Source organism: Carcharodon carcharias, chromosome 13 (assembly GCF_017639515.1).
Source record: "Carcharodon carcharias isolate sCarCar2 chromosome 13, sCarCar2.pri, whole genome shotgun sequence".
NCBI lineage: Eukaryota > Metazoa > Chordata > Chondrichthyes > Lamniformes > Lamnidae > Carcharodon > Carcharodon carcharias.
This window is the reverse complement of record NC_054479.1, coordinates 141,186,872-141,214,445: the sequence shown is the minus strand read 5'-3', so window position 1 is coordinate 141,214,445 and position 27,574 is coordinate 141,186,872. Positions and strand designations below refer to the sequence as shown.

Here is a 27,574-nt window from a genome sequence, read left to right as displayed (position 1 = left end):
GATTAATTGGTTATTTTTTATTCATTCATGGGATGTGGGCTTCACTGACTAGGCCATCATTTATTGCCCATCCCTAATCGCCCTTGAGGTGGTGGTGCTGAGCTGCCTTCTTGAGCTGCTGCAGTCCACATGATGTAGGTACACCCACAGCGTTGTTTGGGAGGGAGTTCCAGGATTTTGACCCAGCAACAGTGAAGGAACGGCCGATATATTTCTAAGTCAGGATGGTGTGTGGCTTGGAAGGGAACTTGCAGGTGGCGGTGTTCCCATGTGTCTGCTGCCCTTGTCCTTCTAGGTTGTAGAGGTCGTGGGTTTGGAAAGTGCTGATACCTCACATTCACAGCTTTGGCACATCTTCTCCGCCTGCAGAGGGGGTTGTTCTCTGTCTAATTATTACAGTGCCTGGCCTGCAAATGCTTATAGGTGGCCTGAGAAAATCCCTCTGGTTGTTTGGTGTAGCAACTTTGAAAATGTGAAAATCTCCTTGGTTTGGCATTTCTAACAAAATCATAAACACTTCTCGTTAAAAGCATCTACAATGTTGTCATAAATGCTGAACAGGGTGTCCACACAGATTCATTGATAATGTCACTTTAGATTCGTTTATAATGTTACACCAAACTTTGAAAGAGTGCCAGTATAGACTTAATGGGCCAAATGGCCACTTTCCATGCTGTGCTATTCTCTGATATGTTGAAGCTGATTTTCACTGTGACAGAAACAATATTTCTCTATGGGGTGGAAAGTGTTTGTTCTGTTCCTCGCAGTGTCATCCCTAAACTTGATGACCACAAAAATGCACCAGAATAAATCTGAAAACCCTAGCCACTGAAACTACAGAAACTGGACTGAAATTGCCTCCCTCCACATTTCTGGTTGTGCATTCTTTTTATTCCTCAACAAATAAAGCAGTTTGCTTTTTTAAAAAGTATACAAGCTGAGCTGGTACTTACTGAGATAAAAGCAAAAAACTGCGGATGCTGGAAATCAAAAGCAAAAATAAGCTCAAAGCAAACTGGAGGAACAGCACCTCATCTTCCGACTAGGCACTTTACAGCCTTCCGGACTTAATATTGAGTTCAACAACTTTAGATCATGAACTCTCTCCTCCATCCCCCTGTTTTTTCCCCCTCCTTTTTGTTTTTTCCAATAATTTATATAAATTTTTCTTTTCCCACCTATTTCCATTATTTTTAAATGTATTTCCATCCATTGTTTTATCTCTACTTTTTAACCTATTTTGATCCCTTCCCCCCATTCCACCCCACTAGGGCTATCTGTACCTTGCTTGTCCTGCTTTCTACCCTTAATGTCACCTATTAGCACGTTCCTTAGATAATATCACCACCTTCAACACCTCTTTATCATTTTGCTTATGAAATCTTTTGGTTATCTCCACCTATCACTGGCCCTCTATCCAGCTCTACCTCCCCCCTCCCCCCCTTAAACCAGCTTATATATCACCTCTTTTCTATTTTTCCTTAGTTCTGTTGAAGGGTCATTCGGACTCGAAACGTTAACTGTGTTCCTCTCCGCAGATGCTGTCAGACCTGCTGAGTTTTTCCAGGTATTTTTGTTTTTGTTCTGGTACTTACTGAGTTCAGTTGGCTGGCTGACATGAGTTACATCATTCTCCAGCCAGGGAGAGTAAAGTCTGTGTACAGATACTAACAGGGTTCAGCCTTCAGCTCTCAAATGCCAGTTAAACATTAACGTTGTTGATAAGACAATTATCCTCTTAGCTCCCCGCTGATTATGAAAATGATTGAAAATGATGTTTAAATAATTCACTAACAATCCAGTAAAGTGCTTAGGAACTTGTTAAAATTTACATCCTGCTTTAATTCTATTGTAGTCAAAGTTTTGTGGGCCTGTCTCCTTGCTACAGTTTGACTGGTGTAAGTTGGCACAGTTTGAATCACTTTGAAGTCAGTGCAATATCATAGAGCGTTGGCCTATTAGACAGTGGATACTTAGGAGTGTAAATGAGAGGTATTTAACTCTTTGGCCCAGTATATTGCAATCTACAGGGTAACTTGTTCATTCTAAGAGTGCTGAGACATGAATAGTGATCTGGGCCAACTAGTAATAGGTTTAAAACACTGGGCATGCAACTACCAGAGATAGTTTTCAAACTGCTCTGTTTGAAAAATCGTTGCAAATATTGTTACAATTCCGATATGATGTCTCATGGGACAGGAATGTGGGTCACAGCATGGGCACTATGGTGTTACGAACATACGAACTAGGAGCAGAAGCAGGCCATTCGGCCCCTCGAGCCTGCCCTGCCATTCAATAAGATCATGGCCCGGATTAAATGTATCCGAGGCTGTTGAGTGATAGCTGGGGTGCTGGCAATAATTTTCAATGCCCCTCTGGCCACAGGAAAGGTGCCAAAGGACTGGAGAACAGCCAATGTGGTACCGTTATTCAAGAAGGAAGGAAGGGGTAAACCAGGGAACTACAGGCCAGTCAGTCTAACCTCAGTGGTGAGGAAACTATTGGAAGCAATTCTGAGGGACAGAACTAATCTACACTTGGAGAGGCAGGGATTGATCAAGGACAGTCATGGTTTTGTTAAGGGGAGGTCATGTCTGACCAATTTGATTGAATTTTTCGAAGAAGTGACCAGTTATGTAGATGAGGGCAATGCATTTGACGTAGTCTACTTGGACTTCAGCAAGGCTTTTAATAAGGTCCCGCATGGGAGACTGATAACAAAGGTAAGAGCCCATGGGATCCGAGGCAATTTGGCAAATTGGATCTAGAATTGGCTGAGTGGCAGGAAGCAGAGAGTGATGGTCAATGGGGTGTTTTTGTGACTGGATGCCTGTGTCCAGTGGGGTTCCACAGGGATCGGTTTTGAGTCCCTTGCTGTTTGTTGTATATATAAACGATTTAGACTTAAATGTAGGAGGGTTGATCAGTAAGTTTGCAGATGACACAAAAATTGGTGGGGTGGTAAATAGTGAGGAGGATAGCCTTAGATTACAGGAGGATTTGGATGGGCTGGTCAGATGGGCTGATCAGTGGCAAATGGAATTTAATTCGGATCAGTATGAAGTGGTGTACTTGGGCAGGACAAACAAGGCACGGGAATACACGGTGAATAGTAGGACCCTGGGAAGTACCGAGGATCAGAGGAACCTTGGTGTGCATGTCCACTGGTCCCTTAAGGTAGTGGGACAGGTAGGTGGTGGTTAAGACGGCATATGGGATACTTGCCTTTATTAGCCGAGACATAGAATACAAGAGCAGGGAGGTTATGCTGGAACTGTATAAAACGCTGGTTAGGCCACATCTAGAGTATTGTGTGCAGTTCTGGAATCCGCATCATAGGAAGGATGTGATTGCACTAGAGAGAGTGCAGAGGAGATTTACCAAGATGTTGCCTGGGCTGGAGAGTTTTAGTTATGAGGAGAGATTGGATAGACTGGGGTTATTTTCCTTGGGGCAGAGGAGATTGAGGGGGGACATGATTGAGGTGTATAAAATGATGAGGGGCATAGATAGGTAGACAGGAAGGAACTTTTCCCCTTGGTGGATGGATCAATAACCAGGGGGCCTGGATTTAAGGTAAGAGGCAGGAGGTTTAGAGGGGATATGGGGAAGAATTTTTCACCCAGAGGATGGTGGGAATCTGGAACTCACTGCCCGAAAGGGTGGTAGAGGCTGAAACCCTCATAACATTTAAGAAGTATCTGGATGTGCACTTGCAATGCCTTGACATACAAGGCTATGGGTCTAGTGCTGGAAAATGGGATTAGAGTAGTTAGGTACTTGTTTGACTGGTGCAGACTCAATGGGCCAAAGGGCTTTGTCCTGTGCTGTAGAGCTCTATGACTCTATGGCTGATCTGTTTGTAGTTTGAATTCCACATTCCCATCTATCACCGATAACATTTGATTCCCTTGCCTAGCAAGAATCTATCTACGTCTGCTTTAAAAATATTCAATGATCCTGCCTCTTCCACCTTCTGAGGCAGAGAGTTCCAAAGTTGTACAATCCTCTGAGAGAAAAAAATTCTCCCCATCTCTCTCTCCTAAAAGGGTGACCCATAATTTTAAAACATTGACCCCTAGTACTGGATTCACCCACAAGAGGAAACATCCTCTCCACATCCACCTTGTCAATACCGTTCAGGATCTTGTATACTTCAATTAAGTCACCTCTCACTCTTCTAAACTCCAGTGGAAACGACCCCTTTCTGTCTAACCTTTCTTCATAAGACAACCCACTCAATCCAGGTAGCAATCTCGGAAACCTCCACTGAACCGCCATCAACACACTTATATCCTTCCTTAAATAAGGAGACCAAAACTGCACACAATATTCGAGATGTGGTCTCATCAATGCCATGTGTAACTGCAGCATAATGTCCTTACTTTTATGTTCAATTCCTCTCATAATAAAGGATAACATTCTATTAGCATTCTTAATTACTTGCTGTACCTGCATACTAACATTTTGTAACTTGTGCTAGAACACTTAGATCCCTCTGCACCTCGGAATTCTGCAGCTGTTCTCTGTTTGATTAATACTCTGCTTTTTATTCTTCCTTCCGAAGGGAACAACTTCACATTTTCCTACATTATATTCCATCTGCCAGATTTTTGCCCACACACTCAACCTATCCATATCTGTCTGCAATCTCCATATGTCCTCTTCGCAACATACTTTCCTACCTATCTTTGTCTTATCTGCAAATTTAACTACCATGTCTTCACTCCCCTCATCTGAGTGATTGATATAAATTGTAAAAAGTTGAGGCTCCAGCACAGACCCCTGCGGGACTCTACTTGTCACATCTTGCCAATCAGAAAAAGACCCATTTATGCATACTCTCTGTTTTCTGTCAGCCAGCCAATCATCTACCCATGCTAATACATTACCCCCTACCCCATGGGCAGAAATTTTAGGTCAGCGGGTGGACGCGATTGGCCAGCATGAAACGTGCGCTGAAATGTTCAGCGCTGCCAGGGTGGGGGGCAGGAAGAGGATGGGCGCTGACATGGGTGCGGGCGCGGGCGAGGGCGAGCGCTGAATGAAAGCTCCCTGAAGGCAGAGAGCTGCCTCGGGGAGCTGCAAGACCTGAAAAATCAAAAGTGAACATTTCAGAAACTGCATCGTTATACATCACCTGAAAATTTAGCTGCTCAAAAGGCTGTGCACAGAAATCTGTTTATATTTTATTTCATCACGGAAACCTCATCCTGCCCGTGGATGACGTTTAAAGAGAAATGGAAAGGCCACTCGGCCGATTCATCAATTGACCAACCGTAGGGCAACTTAAAATTAGAGACAATTGCAGCTTTAATCCCCATATTTGGCCTCAATCGCCGGCAAATGTGCTTCCGACTTTCACGCGCGCCGACCGACTAAAATGTCACGCGAGCATGGGAGGACATTGGGACACTTGCCCGACGTCACCCCACCCAATTTCACACCCAATCGGATTGGGTACGTGCCCATTCACCAACCTAACATTTCTGCCCTGTGAGCTTTTATTTTCCGCAATACCCTTTGATGTGGCACCAAATCAAATGCCTTCTGGAAATCCAAGTACAGCACGTCTACCGGTTCCCCTTTATCCACGGTGCATGTTGCTCCTTCAAAGAACTCCAATAAATTGGTTGAAGACGATTTCCCTTTCACAAAACTGTGCTGCCTCTTCCCAATTATCTTGAGTTTCTCCAGCTATAACCTCCTTAATGGTCAATTCTAACACCTTTCCCACAACAGATTTCAAGCTTACTGGCCCATAGTTTCCTGTTTTATGCCTCCCTCCCTTCTTGAATAGAGGGGTTATATTTGCTAGTTTCCAGTCTGATGGAATCTTTCCAGAATTTAGCAATTTTTGAAAAACTAACACCAACACATCTATTACTTCATTAGCCACCTCGTTTAAGACCCTAGGATGAAGTCCATCAAGGCCCGGAGATTTGTCAGCCCGCAGCTAAATCAGTTTGCTCAGTACCGCTTCCCTGGTGATTGTAATTTCACCAAGTTCCCCTCTCCCTTCCACCTCCTGATTTACAGCTATTACTGGAGTATTTTTTGTATCTTATAGAGAGAATACCGAAGCAAAATATTTGTTCATTTCATCTGCCATTTCCTTATTATGTACTATTAACTCCCCATTCTCACTCTCTAGAGGACCAACACTCACTTTACTCACTCTTTTCCTTTTTAAATACCTGTAGAAATTCTTGCTATAAGTTTTTAGATTTCTAGCTAGCTTCCTCTCATACGCTAATTTCTTTCTCCTGATTAACCTTTTAGTCATTCTCTGCTGTTCTTTATATTCGGTCCTGCCACTCATTTTGCGCAGTTATATGCTTTTTCCTTAAGTTTGATGCTTTTCTTAACTTTTTTAGTTAACCATGGATGGTGGGTCCTCCCCTTAGAATTTTTCTTTATAGCAGGAATATACTTATTCTGCGCATTCTGAAATATCCACTTAAATGTCTGCTGCTGCTTTTCTATTGACCTGTTCCCTAGCCTAGTATCCCAGTTCACCTCAGCTAGCTCAGCTTTCATGCCCACATAATTGCCATAATTTCAGCTTAAAATACTAGTCTCAGACCCACTCTTCTCCCTTTCAAACTGGATATAAAATTCAGTCATACTGTGACCATTGCTACCTAGAGGTGCCTTTACTCTGAGATCATTAATTACTCCTGTCACATTACACGATACCAAGTCTGATAACCCGTTCTCTGGTTGGTTCCAGAACGTGTTGCTCTCAGAAACTATCTCAAAAGCATTCTATGAACTCCTCATCCAGGCTACTACTGCCAGTCTGATTTTTCCAGTTTAGACATAGATTAAAATCACACATAATTATTGCTGTCCCTTTATCCCAGGCACCCAATATTTATTCTTGTATACATTGTCCTACATTGTGGTTACTGTTAGGGGTCTGTAGACCATTCCCACTAGTGACTTCTTTCTCCTAATATTCCTCATCTCCACCCAAACTGATTCCACATCCTGATCTCCTGAACCAAGGTCATCTCTAACTATTGCACCAATGCCATCCTTGATTAACAGCGCTACCCCGCCACCTTTACCTAGCTTCCTATTCTTCTTGAATGTCATTTACCCCTCAATATCCAGGACTCAATCCTTGTCATCCTGCAGCCACATCTCCCTGATGGCTATCAGATCATATTTATTTACTTCAATGTGCACTATCAATTAATTTACTTTGTTATGAATGCCACACACATTCAGGTACAGAGCCTTTAGTTTTGTCTTTTTGTTATCTTTGTAACATCTAGTCTTGACTATGGGTGTATTCTTAGGTTTTACCTTTCTGTCTCCCTGCTATTCGATAACCTTCATTACTCCCGGTTAACAAGGCTGGGAACAGGCAGCCTCAAAATTAACTCTCCATTTACCCTGCTGGGTGAACTCAACATGAGCTGGAGTGGGGGGTTTGCAGGTTTGAATCAATCCACCTACTCAGCTCCTCCAGGTAGCAGCACAGTGGCAACAGCAAGAGTATCTTCCTCTAAGGAGAGGGCAGTCACCCACCTACACTTGCAGGCATTTGAATGTCATGACTTTTTTTTCTGGCTGCGAGTCTTCCCCTCATATATAAATAAAAACAAAAAAACTGCGGATGCTGAAGATCCAAAACAAAAACAGAATTACCTGGAAAAACTCAGCAGGTCTGGCAGCATCGGCGGAGAAGAAAAGATTTGACGTTTCGAGTCCTCGTGACCCTTCAACAGAACTGGAGTCTTCCCCTCATGGCTGGCGAGGGTTGATGCAGAATACCATCCCGAGGGGATATCACATACCCTTTGACAGAAAAGGCTGACAAGCTAGCAGCACTGTTGTGTTACATTGGAGAGAACGACTTCCTCAGTAGGGTGTCGGCACCCCCTGTGAAGCGCTTTGGGGACGTTTACCGACACTAACAATGGCTTTGTAAACAGAAGATGTTTTTGTTGCTGTCCTGGCTGTGTCTCACGTTGCTGCACCGACGGAGTTTGCAAGCTCGCTGTTAAATACTAACGATTTGCCAGCGCATCATGTCTGTCAGAAATCAGAAAGTGAACAGACAGCTAAAGGACATCGTTTTGTGTCACTGTTTTACTGACACAAGCTACAATGTCCGTTAAAGTGTGGGTGACTATTTTGATAATGTTACTGTGCTAAACAATGCAGCAACAATAGGAAGTGTCCAATAACCTTTATCGTCCAGACAACTGACCATTTCAATCATTATCACAAGAGGAAAACAAGCCTTCAATTGACTGTCCCTTTGGTTAATTTTTCACTGAGTAAGTGGTCAAGATGGTAGCGTGTTCTCACCCACCCAGCCTTAGTCTGGCCTGTCCAGAGTTATTGACCCTCTGCTGTGCCGAGCTTCTCTGTTTAAAGGGAAAAGCGCCTGGAGTGGTTGTTAATTAAATCAGAGCGATGAAAGAACAATCCTTTGCCTTGTCCTTTATATCTCAGCCTGCGATAATGACAGGGGCCAGCTTTGGGGTGGGTGGGGTCAGTGAGAGGTGAATAACCCGGCTTGGCCAGAGCACGTGGGAACCTTATGAGTCTTGCTGTGCCCGAGAACACTGGCATTTCGTATGCAGCTGACTGGCCACAGATACAGGGCTAAAAGCAGCAAGCCAGGAGATTACAAATAGGATGACTTTTCCCTAAAGTCCTCTGTGAGGCTGACACTGCAGAGTTGGCTGTGGGATGGGTCTGGTTCCTGCATCCAGGAATTAGTGCTTTAGTCACAATATGTACACATGAGCGCTCTTGAATTGCTGCCTGCTCTTTTGTAGAGGACAATTCCATGTGCAGAACCCTCTCTTGGAGGAATGAGGGTGACTCCCGCGGCCTCGTTTTGTTGGCTGGCAAAGTTTTGTCGGACGAGCCCGTGAAGTTTTATAATCCGGGAGTTGTCTTTTTACGAATGGATTTTTAACAGATTGTCTGAGTGAAAAGCAGGCCCTCTGAAATGAGGTAGAGTTTCACTCGGTTCCTTGCGTCAGTTGTTGCACTATCGGTTTTCACAGCTGAGGCCCTTTTATTCTGAGAGAAAAGTTTCTTTGAAGCAAGGCAATCCTGAAAGGGGGAGGGTTTGTGAAACCTGCTCCATTAAGCAGCAAGTGCAACAAGCAAGCTGGTCTTTTTGTTTCACTCTTTGAATTTTAACTTTGCTTGTTAATTTCTCTCACAGGAACTGATTGAAGTTGACACTGAGGCTATTTTTGAATTGGCTGCATATATACTGCAGGTAAGAACATTGAAGTTTGGCCTTTGTCTATGCCTGGCATGCAAAATTTGCAAAGTGTTCGGATGCTGTGAACGATACGTTAAAAAATGGTGAATCAGAAAGCCTCTCTGCTGGTGCTTTTGGGATTATTAAAATCAAAAGTTGATTGTTGGACATAAGTAACATTGAGTGTATCAGTGGAGTGTTTTCTGTCATTAAGTCCGCACTCAGTGCTTGAAACTAACTGTGGAGCCTTTTGGAGTAGAATGGCGTAAGTTCACAAAATTGCATCAGAACAGTTGCGCTCACCCTTCACTCAGTCATCAATTGCAATGTCTCTGTGGCAGCTCCCATTCACTTGCACAAAGACAGTGCACTAAGCATTGATGAACTGGGTTTTGCATTTTCCAGTTTGATTTCCTCTCTCCTCTTTTGCACCCGTTTTGCTTTTGTTGCTTTATCCCAGTGAATGAAAGGGTTGCGAAGCCTCGTGGAGCCTCTCCTTGGATTTACCGACACTCTGGCTGACGAAGAAAATCTCAGCAAACACAACCTGCCCCAATCTCATTGTTAACCTGTTTCAATTAATTAGAGTAGGGTTTATGGATCCAGCAGGGGAAAGCATTTGTTCTGGAATTGTTAGTATCAAGTGAGCACAACAAATGATTCTCTTCACTGATCTGTTAGAGGGGGAGAAGAGTGGATAATCTGTTGTAATTTGTGATTAATATCTACAGCTTTACATCAATGTAATTAGAACAATTCAATTCCAAACAAAGAAGGGAATTGGTTCATGGAGTAACTTTCAGCAATGAATAGTCAAGCCCTCAAACTTTAATTTGCTGCAATTGCTGACACTCATTAAACATTAACAGGAAACGTCCACAAGTATATCTTTGAATTTATGATTTTACATGTGTTAACAAGCAGAAATGTTAAGGTATCTGCTCGGATGTAAGGACTGAATCAGCTTAGGTTCTTGACAATAGCTCTTTAGGTTCTGGGCTTCTCAAACAACATACATTTGAAATAACTTACGGTATTGTGGGGGCAGATTTCCATTTCTCACATCTGTCGCTGGAAGATGAACATTTATTCCTGTAAAAGGGGGTCAAAGTTCCTGCAGCTACTGTGTGTGTGTGAGAATGTCGAGTTGCATTCTGCTGCTGTGTTAAGCATTGTGCTGAAAAAGGCATCTTGCTGTATAAACCGTCTACTTACATAGGAACATACGTGTGAAATAGGAGCAGGAGTAGGCCACTTGGCCCTTCCTCTTCAATACGATCATGGCTGATCTGAATGTAATCTCAACTCCACATTCCTGCCCACCCCTGATAACCTTTCACCCCCTTGTTAATCATGAATCTATCCACCTCGGCCTTAAAAATATTCAAAGACTCTGCTTCCACTGCCTTTTCAGGAAGAGAGTTCCAAAGACTCGCTACCCTCTGAGAGAAAGATTTCTTCTCATCTCTGCCTTAAATGAGCGACCCCCTTTATTTTTAAACAATGACCCCTGGTTCTAGATTCTCCCACAAGAGGAAACATCCTTTCCACATCCACCCTGTCAAGACCCCTCAGGATCTTAAAGGCTGCAATTAATTACTTGTTCCCTCTTTCTCCTTGATTTTTGGATGCTGAGACCCTGATAGTGGGTACAATACAGAGCTGACTCCAGAATTAAGAAAATATTTCAAACCCCTTCGATATCGCCCTGCAAGAAACCGGCTCTACTGCCTTCCCATTCTGGCCTTCCCATTCTTAAATGAACCAGTATCCTGACCTCACCCACTCTCCCTGGTAACCATTCCATGTTAATCTCCTCTGTCTAAAGAAATACTCAAAGGCCTTTAATATAAACTTGTGCTTCACAATCCTTTTCCCCTTTGTCTTGCTGCTTAGCTATTGCTGGAAGTATTGTTTCAGGTTTACTTTATTACTTATCTCATATGACGAAAGATCGACCCTTAAGACATTGTTTTCGAGCCACTGGAGCCAGCTTATCTAGTTGTTGCTTAAAGCCCATTCTTCTGTCGATAGGGGTCAGCCTCGTTAATTGTCCTCCGCCATACCTCTTCTGCTATGGATGTCTGAATTAGTTGCAGGACTGCAAATGTAGCCTGACCAGAGCAGTTCACATATTCAGCATATCTTCTGGACCTGTAGAGTGCCTTAACTTGCACCGAGTTCCATTTACCCCTATCCTTGTGCTCAGTGACCCACTTTGGCTCCTGGCCTATAGCAACATCTCAATTTTAAAATTCTCATCCTTATATTCAAATCCCTCCGTGGCCTTATCCCTCCCTATTTCTGTCATCTCTTCCGGCCCACAAAGATGCAGGGGGAGAACGTGACATAGTGGTAACGTCACTGAAATAGTAATCCCGAGGCCCAGGTTAATGCTCTGGGGACATGGGTTCAAATCCCACCAGGGCAGCTGGTAGAATTTAAAATTCAATTAATAAAATCTGGAATTGAAAGCTGATCTCAGTAATGGTGACCGTGAAACTATTGTTGATTGTTGTAAAAACCCATCTGGGTCACTTATGTCCCTTTGGGGAAGGAAATCTGCTGTTCTTACCTGGTCTGGCCTACATGTGACTCCAGGCCCACAGCAATGTGGTTGACTCTTAACTGCTGCCTGAAATAACTGTGCAAGCCACTCAGTTCAAGGGCAATTAGGGATGGGCAACAAATACTGGCCTTGTCAACGATGCCCACATCCCATGAATGAATAGGTTTAAAGTAAAATTCCTGCACCCCTCCAATTCCGGCCTTTTGCACATCCCCAATTTTAATCGCTCCACCATTGGCAGCCATGCCTTCAGCTACCTGGGCCCTGAGCTCTGGAATACCCTCCCTAAACCTCTCCGCCTCTGCCTCTCTTTCTTCATCCTCCTTTAAAGCCTGCCTCTTTGACCAGACTTCTGGCCACTTACCCAAAAGTCTCCTCATGTGGCTGGGTGTCACATTTTGCTTGTTGATGCTGCTGGGAAGCACTTTGTGATGTTTTACCACCGTAAAGGCATGACATAAATCCAAGTGGTTGTCGTTGAATTGAACCCAACTAGTTCAACTATGAAACAAACCTGCGTCCTTTTCACTCCGGAGTCTGCCAAAGACCAGCCTCGATCGGTTTTTAGTGGTTAATTCAAAGCAGATTCACGCGTGGTGTCCACCGATGCTTAGGAAATCTGGTTTGCACATCCCACTCAGAGCCACCACCTCACTCGGCAATAATGTGAGCATTACTGTCCTGCCTCCCGGTCGAAACCAGGCTTGCTAAGCGGTTAGATTCCACCAGGTGACTCAGCACCACTTGGATCTGATGGTTGCCGACGTTAACCAGACTGTTGGCCGAACTGCCCACCCAAAACCTGCCGCGTCCTTCTTTAAATGTGCAGGTTGGCGCCTGGTCAAGTCACTAGGCCCGCGCCACAACTTTACACCCAGCCTGGGCTGGGCGAGGCAACCCCAGCCAGGCTGCCCTGTAAGCTCCCATCCGAAGAGGCCATTCCTGGTGAGCTTTGGATCTGGACCAGGAGAAGCAGGACTAGGGGTCGAATCTTCGACCTGTCGGGCGGACTGGACGGGAGCAGGCAGCCAATCGCCGCCTGCGATCGGCTACGCGCCGCCATTTTACATGGACGAGCCAATTAAGGCCCGCCCAGCGCGACGCGCGCCCAGAAGCGCTGAGCACCCCCTGTGCGGGCGAGGGGTGGGGGTTGGAGGGTGATTGGAGGAAGAGTCGGGGCCTGCGAAAGAGCACAAAAATCTCCCCGAGGCAGCCCTGTGCCTCAGGGAGGTTAAGTTCAGATTTAAAGTTTAAAATAAAGAACGTTAAAAAAATCATTTACACATGCCACCCCCCCCCCCACCCCCCCTCGGTGTCACATGAGCTGAGACGTGTTTATGAAATGTCTAAAAGAATATTTATTAATTTAAGAAAACCTTCATGAGACCTCATCCAACCCGTGGATGAGCTTTCATGAAAAATGCAAAGGCCGCTTGGGCTCTTTGCCTGACCCCTCCCCCTGCCAACCTTACGGGCAGCCCTGTTAATTATTTAAATTGGTGTTTAAATGGCCTTAACAGGCTTATGATGGTTCAGCGGGCACGCACCCACCAAACGGAAGATCGGAATGGCGCGCGGTGACATCGGGACACTCGCTCGTCATTTTACTCATCGGTGTGCAGGTCCCACCCCCCCACATGCCGACGGGAAATTTCTCCCACAGGTCTCCAAGCCCCACACGGGAAAGGTTAGGCCTCAAACCCCAACCCCACCCCCCCCACAACTACATCTTTCCTAGTCCCCACATGTCCTTGATGGCCATTGGACCTCACTCAACCATTTCCTGTGCACTTCACCCAGCGGCATGGTAACAAGGCTCAGGTGGTTACAGTTGGCGTGGCCTCACTCTGCCAGTGGTGGCCGAGTGGTTAATTAACACCAAATAGTTCCCACCAAAGTCCAACTGGGAGTTAAAATCAGGCGAGAGACTGCCATGTTTTATGGGTTCTGCCAGATCCAGCAGATCAGTCCCTCTGTGGAAGTCAATGAGTGCTGATGATTTTCACATACAGCTTTGTACTTATCTTTCCCCAACCAATGGGAAAGTCTGGTGGCCAAAAGCAGTCGCTGATTTCTTACAATAAAGCTGCAGGCGGAGTGTTTTTCTGTGCTGGTCATGACCCTGTGATACAATCAGAGGCAGTTGGCTGCTCGCACAGTCTCAGATAGACATAGACCACGAGGGACTTAAAGAATGGAGAGTAAAACACTGACTGTAAAAACATCGCTGCAGTACAAATTCAGAAAGATCTTTTTCAGTGATGGTGTCGACTGGAGGCGAAAGGTCTAATTGGTTAATCTGAACGGCTGTTTCACAGGAAACAAGGGCTGCGCAGAATGATAAAAAGCATGAAAGGTATCAGGCACAGCAGAATATTTTCCAAAACTCCTTTCCCACCTCCCCACTGAGGAACAAAGGAGGAAGTTTCAGTGTCATGGAATTTCCCAATGACCAACTCACCCACACCATACGCTCCGTCATAACAGCCGACTCGTGTTCCTGAAACCTTAGGAAAATCTTTCCCCAGAATCTGCACATCAGCCATTTTGATTTATATTTTCTTTTAACTTTATCACCTTTAATTTTATCATCTGAACGTAAACCATGACCTGAATTTTAACCAGCACCCCCCACCCCCAACCCCGGCCAGTGGGTTTTTAGGCAGGAGGGAGTGTGAAACAGGACGATTGGGATTCCCGCTGGGTTCTCGCCCTCTCAATTATTTTACACTGCGGCAGGTGAGGCCTCAGGTGCACTGCCAGCCCTTGCCCCAATTGAGACCCTTAAGTGGACAATCATTGACCACTGAAGGGCCATTTCCCACCCAGCCTCAATTTCTAGGCTGGTGGGAGGAGTCCCCAGGTAAGGGAGAGCCCAAAAATAATGGGGTTCAGCCTTGGGTTGACAGTGGTGGGGAGGAGCTGCCTCCACCAGAAGCTCTCATATAACTTCGGGGTCACCCACCCGCTTAAGGTCGGATAACCACAGGACCGCCCTCCCCCCACTCACGGCCTCTCCCCTGACACCCTACTCGCCCACTGTCAACACCCCACCCTTCACCCCCTCAGGCCTCCCCTACCCTCCCTGCCCTGAGACCCCCAAAACTCATCTCTCCCTGGAATCCCAGGACTTAGTCTCTGGGGACCACTTGCACCGCAGCTCCTGGCACTGCAGGGACTAAGGAGCCGCCAGCCAATCAGATTGGCCGATAGTTGTCTCAGCCGGGACTTCCTCTAGAGAGGGGAGTGGAAGTCCCACCTACAGCCAGTTAACACTTGTTAAAGCGAAAAATTGCTGCAGGGCAGATAGTGTCGTTGACGATGTGTTCCCCACCGAATCTATCCCCCACCATCCTAAAAATCCTGGCTCGTCAGTTTTCACATTTACACTGAGGACACCCAGCTCACCACCTCACCACCACCTCTCTCGACTCCTCCGCTGTTGCTAAATTATCAGACTGCTTATCCGACATTCATTACTGGGCAAGCAGAAATTTCCTCCAATTACATTTTGGGAAGACTGAGTCTGTTGGTTTCAGGTCCCACTCCAAACTCCATTCCCTAGCCACCGAGTTCATCCCTCTCCCAGGCGACAGCCTGAGATTAAGCCAGTCTGTCCTTGACCTTGGTGCCAGATTCATTTCTGTGATGCATTGTTTTTCTTGTTTTCGCACCATCCCTAACATTGTGCGACTTTGCTCCTGTCTCAGCTCTTCCGCTGCTGAAACCCTCATCGATACCTTTCTTACCTCAAGACTCACCTATTCCAACACACTGTTGGCTGGTCTCCCACATTCTACCCTCCATGAACTTGAAGTCATCCAACACTTCTGCCCACATATTAACTCGCACCAAGTCCCATTCCCCTGTCACCCTCCAGAGGTCGCCACCATCACAGATGTCAGTCTTCAGCCAATTCGATTCGTCCACATGATATCAAGAAACGGCTGAAGGCACTGGATACTGCAAAGGCTATGGGCCCTGACAATATTCCGGTAATAGTACTGAAGACTTGTGCTCCAGAACTTGCCGCCTCCCCTGGCCAAGCTGTTCCAGTACAGCCACAACACTGGCATCTACCCGGCTGTGTAGAAGAACAAGGGCAGCAGAGACATGTGAACACCACCACCTGGAAGTTCCCCTCGAAGCCATTCACCATCCTGATGTGGAAATATATCGCCATTCCTTCACGGTCACTGGCTAAGCCAGCATTTATTGCCCATCCATAATTGCCCTTGAGAAGGTGGTGGTGAGCTGCCTTCTTGAACCTCTGCAGTCCATGTGGTGTAGGTACACCCAGAGTGCTGTTAGGGAGGGAGTTCCAGGATTTTGACCCAGTGACAGTGACGGAACGGCCGATATATTTCCAAGTCAGGATGGTGAGTGGCTTGGGGGGGAAATTCCAGGTGGTGGTGTTCCCACGTGTCTGCTGCCCTTGTCCTTCTAGATGGTAGAGGCCACGAGTTTAGAAGGTGCTGTCAAAGGGGCACTATCATCCACTAATGACCACTGCTCCCGAAGGTGTGGCTGAGGTTGCTGAGCTGCTGGCCCTCTGATTGATTCTTCAATAGTGACCGCAGCCCCGGCAGCACCTACTCCATTGTCTGCCGCTAACGAAATGTAGCCCTGAATCCCACTGCCTACCAACGCAGTGTCATCACCCTGCCTTCAGTCCTGCAGAAGAACTTCAAACTTCCTGGACATGAATTCCAGCCTAAAGATTGTTTGGGAAATCATATAAAATCTGAGGTCAATTCTTACCGCACCAAAATAGCTAGAGTAATGCAATACAATGAACAATGTTCAATCTTAGTAAATATGCAACCTATTTAAATGCATCTTTCATGTTAAAATCTTCTAACTCTGTGGTTTTGTTCTGTTGCAAGTATCATTAAGAAAAGAGATACCATTATGCTTTAGTGATGTTGCAATCACAACCATTGACCATGGAATAAACAGCTGGATGTTGAATACATTGTACCAGAGGGTTGGGGCTGCAAGCACTCCTTGTTCTAATATAAATACCAGAGCACTAAATGCTGGGGATTTGGTCAACAACACTAAGTAAATACAGCAAGAAACCCAAGGGGGAGAGGCAAGTGAGGGGACTGTTGTGATCCCGCAGGAGTTGCATTGAAACTTTCCATGTTCATAAAAACAACTAATGAACGATCTACTCTTTTCATTTCTTGCAGGAAGCGAAGGGAGATTATTCAAGGTAAGTTTGGACAAACTGTTTTTGCATGTGATCCGTGGTAGACGCTGTGAGGGTTTGTTTGTGACCATTTGCTAAATAAACTGTGTGCCCTTCCACCAGCTATCTCCAGCCAGCGAGTTTATGCAGCTTTTTGTGAGAAAATATGTAGATTGTTGCTTTCTATTAATGTTGGCTGCTGAAATTAAGTGGTTGTAATAGAGTTGTCATCTTTTGTTAAGGTTTGAGATGTGTCCACTACCTCTGTACCTTTGCTGTATTGTCATTATTTGCTAGTGTCACAGAGAGCCTGGAAATACCTTGCCCATGTTTTCTGGGACTCTCTCAGAAACTCTGACTTGACAGAGCACCTCATAAAGGTTGCTTAACAAAACTGAGACCCATTGAATGGGTGGGCAGAAATCAGCAAGTCTTAATGCATGGTTATTTTTCAGACTGGAAGATGGTAGACTGTGGTGTTCCCCAAGGGTCACTAGGGGAACTAGCGCTAGGACCACTGGGGTTTTTTTTTAGGTATCTGTGAATGACTTGGGTATTAGAATACAGAGGAAAATTTCAAAATTTGTCGATGATACCAAACTTGGAGGTGTGGTAAACGGTGAGGATTATACCAATCGAATGCAACAGGACATAGATAGGCTGGCAGAATGGCTAGATGAATGACTAATGGAATTTAATACAGAGCTGTGTGAGGTGGTGCATTTTAGGAGAAGGGATAGGGAGAGGCAATATGGACTTCATGTCACAGTCCTAAAAAGTGTGCAGGGACCTTTGTGGCTCATGTGCTTGGACCTTTGAAGGGAGCAGGACACATTGAGGGAGTGGTTGGCAAAGCATGTGAGATTTGAGGTTCAGAAATCCAAAAGCAGGGAAATTATGCTGAACCTTTATAAAGCTCTGGCTAAGCCACAAGCAGAGTATTGCATCGAGTTCTGCTCACCATAGTTTAGGAAAGAAATGAAAGTCCTTGAAAGAACACAAAGGAAATTTAGCAGAATGGTTCCAGGGATGAGGGATTGTAGCTACAAGGTTAGGTTGGAGAAGCTGGTGTTGTTCTCCTTGGAGCAAAGCAGATTAAGGAAGATTTGATAGAGGGGTACAAGATTATGACAGGTTTAGATAAGGTAGACAAGGGAAAACTGCTCCCATTGGCTGACAGTAGATGGACTGGGGGACACAGATTTAAGATTTTGGGCAGGAGGTACAGAGGGGATGTAAGGAAGAACTGTTTTTTACACAGCGAGTGATAATGACCTGGAACTCGCAGCCTGCAAGAATTGTGGAAGCAGAGTTGATTAATGATCTCAAGAGAAAATTGGATGAGCTTTCGAGGGAAATAAGCTTGCAGGGCTACAGGGAACGTGGCTGATGAGTTTGCTCTGCAGAGGGACAACATGGGCTCAATGGGCTGAATGACATCTGACTGTGCTGTAAATGACTCTGACTCAAATGGGCAAATGCAGACCTTCTTCATGTTGTCTCCGACTCTTCAAGAAAATTTTGGTTTTTGGAAGCTTTTTACTGCTAAAGGTCAACAAGGCTCCAAAAACACAGGGGATGATTTTTCCACGTCTGTGAGAATTCAGTGTCTATAAATGTAACAACGAGTTTTATTGTCTCCCTGTTAGTACACACATTTTCAACAAATAGTCGCTTGATAGTACAGGACTTAAGTATTGCTGAAAAAGAGACATGCTGTCAAAGGCTTTCCTCCTGCACTCATCAGAACAGAGTCGCAAGAATACCAAATCTCAAAGAGAACAAAAATTTATATCGCGTGAGCAATGGCTGCCACTTGGGGAAAAAGGATTTAAAAATTTTTTTTAAATAAATATATCAAAATTGATTAAAAAGGGGTAAGGATGGAGGAGAGAGTTCATGGTCTGAAGTCGTTGAACTCAATGTTAAGTCCAGGAGGCTGTAAAGTGCCTAGTCGGAAGATGAGGTGCTGTTCCTCCAGTTTGCGTTGAGCTTCACTGGAACATTGCAGCAGGCCAAGGACAGGCATGTGGGCATGAGAGCAGGGTGGAGTGTTGAAATGGCAAGAGACAGGGAGGTCTGGGTCATGCTTGTGGACAGACCGAAAGTGTTCCGCAAAGCGGTCACCCAGTCTGCGTTTGGTCTCTCCAATGTAAAGGAGACCGCATTGGGAGCAGCGAATGCAGTAGACTCAATTAAAGGAGGTGCAAGTGAAGTGTTGCTTCACCTGAAAGGAGTGTTTGGGATCTTGGATGATGAGGAAGGAGGAAGTAAAGGGGCAAAGAGAGTACTCTCTCCCTCATCTTCACCCCTTTTTTACTCCAAGTATTTTTTTTTATCCTCTATCCCCAGCTTCCCCCCACCCCCACACAGGGCCATCTGTCACTTGTTTTTATGTGTTGCTTTCACAGAGTGCTAACCCCTGTTCTGCTATTAACACAACCTGCTATCTTATCTTTATGCCATTGTCAGCAGCTTCTTTAGTCTTTAACACTACCATTAACACTGTCTTCGTCCTGTGTCCATGACATCTTTGTCAAATTTCTCCTTAGCCCCCACCTATCCCCGAGCTTCAATTTTACTCCAGCTGCTCCATCACCTCTTAAACAGTATAAAATCCATCATATTTCTATTTCGCTTTAGCTCCGAAGGAGAGTCATGCAGACTCTGAAATGTTAACTCTCTTTCTCCCTCCACAGATGCTGCCAGACCTGCTGAGTTTTTCCAGCATTTTCTGTTTTTATTTTTGAATTTAAACAAAACTTGGCAGTTAGCTGCTCCCTAGCGCATTCACCATGGCAGCGCCTCCACCAATCAGAGACGACTTTCCAACCAAGCAGCACCCTTTTCTCATGTAGTATAAATCATTGCTCTCTTTGGGATTTGGTATTCCTGTTATTTGTTTTTTTTTAAATTAATTCAGAGGATGTAGTTGCCACTGGCAAGGCCAGCATTCTTTGTCCGTCCCTAATTGCCCTCAGTTGAGTTGCTTGCAAGGCCAATTTAAGGGGTAGTTGAGAGTCAGCCACATGGCTGTGGGTCTGCAGTCACACATTTACCAGGTTGGGTAAAACCAACAGATTTCCTTCCCTCGTGGACATTAGTGAACCAGACGGGTTTTCAACCACAATCCGGGAGCGTCACGGTCACCATTACTGATGCTAGCTTTTTATTCCGGATTTATTAACGAACTGAGTTTAAATTCTCCAGCTGCTGTGGTGCAGTGTTTGGTCAGAGCTACATCAAAGGATAGCAGCTTCTCTATCAAGATGCCTTTGACCTCCGTTGTGTTTGTGCCTAGTGTTTGTGTTTGTTCAGGAAGTTTAGCAATTCGTGTTTTAACCGGTTTCGAGGAGACACACAGATCGCTTAGAGTATAACTGTTGCTTTAGTGTCATTCTGGGCTAGTGGTTCCAATTTAGAGATCAGATACAATGTGAATGGCATTCTGCATTTCTTAGCGCATTAAAAGCTGATGAAGTGATAATGTATCATAACATTACTCTGCACCGTGGTAGCCATCAGTATGCCCAGATAGCATTTAATGCCTTTTTCACATTAAGAATTCTCCAAAGCAATAAATACTCAAGAATACAAAATGTTTGTTTGACTTGTCTGGTCCTTGTGCTCAGTATGGCAGATCCATTTTACTGACTTACTGCCCCACTTGCTGCTAAACTGATTTCAGATGCTATAAACGAATGCTCATTTGTCTTAAATAATTTTTCAGCAGACCACACCGTGACTCATCTCAAACAACTGTTTTACATTTTCCCCAGTGGCTCAGCTAGTGACCACAAGGCCCAGCATCAAGCTGAGGCTGTCGACCAGGGAGGTGGGGGGTTTAATCCCTGCTGTTTCACTTTGCCTGGCAGGAGGAGAGCTACCCGAGAGTCAGGAAGGAAGTGCAAAAGGCTGCTGCTAATGGTGTCCGGGTGACCTTACTGGAAAAGTAGATATGTGCTAAAAAAAACAAAAGACTTGCATTCACATGGCACTTTCATGACCACAGGACACTCCAAAACGTTTTACAGCCAGTGAAGTACTCTTGTAGTGTCACTGTTGTGAGCTAGGAATCACAGCAGTCAATTTGTCCACAGCAAGCTCCTACAAACATGAGGTAATGACCAGCTCATTTGTTTTTCTGATGTTGATTGAGGGACATATCTTGGCCCCAGGACACCTGGGATAACTCCCCTGCTCCTCCTCAAAATAATAGCCGACTGATTTTTCAAATCATCTGAAAGGCAGCACCTCCGGCAGTGCGGCAGTCCCTCAGTACAGCACTGGAGTGTCAATCCTGATTTTTTTTTTGTGCTCAAGTCCTGGAGTGAGTTTTGAACCCACAACCTTAGAGGTAAGAGTGTCACCCACTGAGCCGCAGCTCACACTGTGAAATTGGGCATGGGCCAAATTAAGCTTGGGTCTCACACGCCCACAGTCAAATACCCTGCCAACACTCAAGGGGCGGACTTCCCGCAGAAGAATGGTGACTTGCTGATGATCAGGAGAATGGCAAACATGGAACCACTTAACCAGCATGAGTCAGTTAGGAGAAGATGGCAGCAATGCAAAGAACAGGAACTTTGGTGAATGGAACGCAAGCTACCACACAACATTTGGAATATAATCTAAAAGAATTTCCTGATTGATCTGTATCAAATGCCAGGAATGCAAATCACAGCAATATGAAGGGGGTTTGTTTAATACACAGAAACCTTACTCCTGCAGCCTGTGTCCAATAGCTTGGACATGTTTTAATACATAATTGCTCTTCTAACTGCAAAGCCTCTACCCCGCCGCAACAAAATCAATCCCTACACTACATGGCATGAGAACAAAGAAAGTTAAACGTTTTGGCTTGGCTTCAGCTTAGTTTGCATTTTGATGGACTTGTAATAGAATGTAAAGTTGAGTCACAGTGAATAAATTACAGAGGCTTGAGACAGAAAGTGCAGAAGCCCTTTAGCTGCTTGGCAAATTGTTTGCAAATAGGAGGTACTTCAAGCGAAGAGCTCCTCAAGCAACCGCATAAAACAAGTCCTAATTTTAATTAAAAACTGGAATGTAGCTTGTAAACGGCGCAAAATTCACAATGTGAACAGGAAGAATGCGTGGAACCAGTAACTTAAACAGAAAGAAAGATTACTGCCAAGAGCATTTATTAAATGCACCGCCATGCCATTTAGTTTATCCCCACTGCGATATTTGTTTGAAGCCAATCTTAGGCTTTCAGGCCAACTACAGTAGTCCAGTACTTTCAATTAATTTGTTTATTTATGGAAATTTTGTTTATTCATTTGGGATTTTGATGGTTTATCACTAAATTACTAAAATGCATGCCTGGCAAAAGATTGCAAGGGGTTTGTTCCGATCCAAATTTATTGTCAGTCACTCTGCAGAGAGACTTATTCTGTCAGATTTCTGGAGCTCCTGTTTTGCTGTGTTTCTGAGTATAGGAGTGAGTGAGCCATTCTAACAGGCAGGTCCCTAGGCTCAGTCCCTATCCTGTGGTGTATCCTCAGGAGGTCAGCAGCAGAAATGCTCAGTACATCTATGTCAAGATCAGTACGTTAGTGAGAGACAACCTTAGATTGGAAGGTCAAGATGTAGAATCAGTTTAGGTGGAGCTAAGAAACAGCAAGGGGCAGCAAACTTTGGTAGTAGTTGTTTATAGGCCACTAGATAGTAGTGGTATAAAGCAGGAAATTGGAGGTGCATGTAACAAGGGTAATACAGTAGTTATAGGGGACTTCAGTCTACAAATGGATGGGATAAATCTAATTAGCACTCATGCAGTGGAGGACAAATTCCTGGAATGTACACGAGGTAGTTTTCTAGAACAGTTTGTTGAGGAACCAGCTAGAAAATGGGCTATTTTAGATCTGGTATTGTGCAATGAGAGGGCTAATTAATCTCTTCGTAAAGGAGCCTTTAGGGAAGAGTGACCACAATATGATAGAATTTTACATTGTTTTAAAGTGATGTCGTTCAATCTAAAACTAGGGTCTTTAATCAAAGCAGAGGAAACTGCAAAGGTATGAGGAACTACATTAAAAGGAATGTCAGTAGACAGGCAATGGCCAGCATGTAAAGAATTATTACGTGGTTTACAGCAAGTTTAGGTTCCTTTGAGGCACAAAACCCCAACCTGAAAAGTGATCCAACTATGGCGAACTGAAGAAGTTAAGGATTCTACCAGAGCAGAGGAAGAGGCATATAAAGTTGCCAAAAAAGTAGTAAGCCTGAGGTTTGGGAGCATTTTAAAAGTCAACAGATGAGAACCAAGAAATTGATAAAGAAGGAGAAAATAGAATATGAAATTAAGCTAGTGAGGAACATAAAAACACACTGTAAAAGTTCCTTTAGGTGTGTAAAAAGGAAAAGGTTAGTCCAGTTTGAGTATCCTTTCTCCGTAAATCCGATAAGCGAACACATCCAAAAACTGCACTTTTCTTGAACCTCATCGACCTAAAGCGCAGGAAGTCCCTGACTTGACACGACCCAAGCCAACACGAACCTCGCGGAGGCACCCAAACCCTTTAGTGCGGGACGCCCCAGACCAAAGCCGACACCAACTCATGGGCCGCACCCCATCTTTAGCATGGGAAGTCTAGTTGTTTGCCTGCACTTTGACACTCTGAACCCTCTCCTACAAACAGAATTACAGGTGCCACCACAGGTGGGAACTTATTACAGATACCCTGTACTTATATTACTGAGTGATACATCTTACTTTTCTAGTCATTTTATTTACTTTAAACCTAGCCTAGGATAGCCTAGGTTTAGGCTATTGTAATGTAGGTAGGCTTATTCCCAAATGCAGTATCTGAAAACCAAAATCATCTGAAATCCAAAATACAATCACCCTGAGGATTTCAGATAAATGCTACTGGACACATCTGGGCCCATTACAGGCAGAGAATGGATGATTTATAGTAAGGAATAAGGAAATGGCAGAGAAACTAAACAAATACTTTGTGTCTGTCTTCACAGAAGAAGATATAAAGAAATATTGGGGAGCCAAAGGCCTAGTGAGATTGAGGATCTGTAAGAAATTAGTATTGGTATAAAAGTAGTGCTGGAGAAATTAATGGAACTGAAAGTTGATAAATCCCCTGTATCTGATGATCTACATCACAGAGTGTTGAAAGAGGTGGCTGTAGAGATAGTGGATGCATTGGTGATCATCTCTGGAACTGTATCTGCAGATTGGAGGATAGCAAATGTAACCCCGCTATTTAAGAATAGAGGGAGAGAGAAAACAGAGAACTACAGACCTGTTAGCCTGACATTGGTAGCAAGGAAAATGCTAGAATCTATTCTAAAGGTTGTGATAACACGGCATTTAGAAAATAATGGTAAGATTGGGCAGAGTCAACATGGATTTATGAAAGCGAAATCATGTTTGACAAACCTATTGGAGTTTTTTGAAGACGTAACAAGCAGAATAGATAAGGGAGAACCAGTGGATGTGGCATATTTGGATTTTCAAAAGACTTTAGATAAGGTCCCACGTAGGAGGTTAGTAAGCAAAATTAGAGCTCATGGGATTGGGGGAAATATACTGGCATGGATGAGGATTAGTTAATTAGAATGTAAGTTGTGAGGAGGATGTAAGAAGGCTTCAAGCAGACTTGCATAGGCTAAATGAGTGGGCAAGAACATGGCAAATGGAATATAATGTGAATAAGTGTAAAGTTATCCACTTTGGTAGGTAAACAGAAAGTCAGAGTATTTCTTAAATGGTGAGAGGTTGGGAAGTGTTGATGTCCAAAAGGACCTGGGTGTCCTTGTGCATGAGTTACTAAAAGCTAACATGCAGCTACAGCAATCAATTAGGAAAGCAAATGGTATGCTGGCCTTCATTACAGGGGGATTTGAGTACAGCAGTAAAGATGTTTTGCTCAAATTCTATAGAGCTTTGGTGAGACCGCACCTGGAGTATTGTGTTCAGTTTTGGTCTCCATATCTAAGGAAGGATATACTTGCCATAGAGGGAGTGCAACGAAAGTTCACCAGACTGATTCTTGGGATTCCAAGTTTGTGGTGTGAGGAAAGATTGAAGAAACTGGGCCTGTATTCTCTAGAGTTTCAAAGAATGAGAGGTGATCTCATTGAAACTTATATAATTCTTACAGAGTGTGACAGAATAGATGTAGATAGGGTGTTTCCCCTGGCTGTTGAGTCTAGAACCAGGTGACACAGTCTCAGAATAAAGGGCCAGGCCATTTAAGACCGAAACAAAAACAAAAAATGCTGGAAAAACTCAGCAGGTCTGACAGCATCTGTGGCGTGAAAGACAGAGTTAACATTTCGAGTCCGTACAACTCTTCTTCAGAGATAGAGGGAAGTAGAAATGTGTTGAAATATGTACTGTTTAAGGGGGTGGAACAGGTGAAGCTGGATAGAAGGCCAGTGATAGGTGGAGGCAAAGGAGAGATTGCAAAAGATGTCATAGACAAACGATCAAAGGGTTGTTAATAGTGGTGATACTGGCTAAAGGAGATGCTAATGGTGACATTAAGAGTAGAAAGCAGGATGTGATAATGGCAGGACCAGACTAAGGACTTTCGAAAGTGATAGCTGGCCCTAGTGGGGCTGGGGTCGGTGGGGACGGTGGTAGGAAAAAAGATCTAAAATAGGCGAAAAACTAGAGATAAAACAATGAATAAAAATGGAAATAAATTTAAGAAATAATAATAATGAAAATAAATGGAAGAAAGAAATCAAAATTAAAAAATTAAAATTAAAAAATAAAAATTAATATAGAAAAAAGGGATCAAAAAGGGGCGGGGATGGAGGAGAGAGTTCATGGTTTGAAGTTGTTGAACTCAATATTCAGTCCAGAAGGCTGTAAAGTACCTAGTCAGAAGATGAGGTGCTGTTCCTCTAAGTTATGTTAAGCTTCACTGGAACATTGCAGCAGGTCAAGGATGGACATGTGGGCACGAGAGCAGGGTGGAGTGTTGAAATGGCAAGCGACAGGGAGGTCTGGGTCATGCTTGCGGACAGACCGAAGGTGTTCCACAAAGCGGTCACCCAGTTTGCATTTGGTTTTTCCAGCCAGGATGGGGGGTGACTTGGAGGGGAACTTCCAGGTGGTGGTGGTGTTCCCACCTATCTGCTGACCTTGTCCTTCTATATGGTCGTGGATTTGGAAGGTGCTGTCTAAGGAGCCTTGATGAATTCCTGCAGTGCATCTTGTAGATGGTACACACTGCTGCCACTGTGCGTCGGTGGTGGAGGGAGTGAAAGGACAGCATTATCACCCCGTCGGTGGTGAGGGGGGGGTTGTGCGGGATCGGGGGCGGATGGGCGGGTTCCCGATCAGCGGCTGTGGCCGGGGTTGCGCCGCCATTTTACGCCGGTGGGCCAATTCAGGCTCGCCCAGCGTGAGGTGTGCCAGGAAACGCCATGCACTCCCTGTGTGGGCTGGGGGGTGGGGATTACCTGAGCCAGGAGTGTGCTCAGGGTGATCAGTGTTACTTTTAAAAAGATAATGAAGGATGAGAAAAGTTTTATTGACATGTCCCCTCATGTGATACTGTCACATGAGCCAGGACATGTCAATTACAAATGTAACACAAATTTTAAATCCCTCATGAAACCTCATCCCGCCCTTGGATGAGTTTTCATGTATTTTCTGAAGGCTGCCTGGGGTCCTCGCCTGCTCGTCAACCTTAAGGTTGGATGGGCTGGTCCATTAATCATTTTAATTACTTTTTCAATGGCCTTAATAGGCCGTTGACAGGTCGGTGGCTGCGCTGCTGCTTCAGGCTGCACGCCCGCCGAATTGAGAATCTAAATGACGCGGGGTGATGTCAGGATGCATGCCCAACTTCACCCCGCGTCATTTTATGCGTAGGCGAGTGGGCCCCCTCCCTGCTCGCCAACTGGAAAATGCTGCCCAATGTTTGTGGAAGGGGTGCCAATCAAGTGGGCTGCTTAGTCCTGGATGGTGTCAAGCTTCTTGAGTGTTGTTGGAGCTGCACTCATCCAGGCAAGTGGGGAGTATTCCATCATACTCCTGATTTGTGCCTTGTAGATGGTGGACAGGCTTTGGGGAGTCAGGAGGTGGGTTACTTGTCGCAGGATTACCAGTCTCTGACCTGCTCTTGTAGCCACAGTATTTATACAGCTAGTCCAGTTCAGTTTCTGGTCAATGTTTACCCCCAGGATGTTGATGGGGATTCAGTGATGGTAATGCCATTGAATGTCAAGGGGAAATGGTTGGATTCTCTCTTGTTGGAGATGGTCATTGCCTGACACTTGTGTGGCATGAATGTTACTTGCCACTTGTCAGCCCAAGCCTGGATATTGTCCAGGTCTTGCTGCATTTGGACATGGACTGCTTTAGTGTCTGAGGTGTAGCAAATGGTGCTGTAGGCAATTGTACAAAATCTTCCCAGCAAAGTCAGGTTGAATGGGAGCCAGTTGTCCGGTCTGGCCAGAACCTGCTTCTGTGTGGCCTGCCAGTCGGATGTTAAGCAACAGACTGAAGATAAAACCCAAAAGCATTTTAATTCTAGCAATTCAAACAGCACAAGTCTCGGTCATGTGACAGGAT

General features: G+C 44.7%; 1 protein-coding gene across 2 annotated transcripts in view; it reads left to right on the top strand.

The window, feature by feature from the left end:
• frmd4a (FERM domain containing 4A) overlaps positions 1-27,574 on the top strand; it is a 559,644-nt gene that overhangs the window by 400,552 nt on the left and 131,518 nt on the right. For both annotated transcript variants that reach the window (XM_041203005.1, XM_041203004.1), the window contains exons 6-7: positions 9,200-9,256; positions 17,006-17,028. In XM_041203005.1, coding sequence (XP_041058939.1) covers positions 9,200-9,256; positions 17,006-17,028 — 80 coding nt within the window. The remainder of the gene's footprint in view (positions 1-9,199; positions 9,257-17,005; positions 17,029-27,574) is intronic.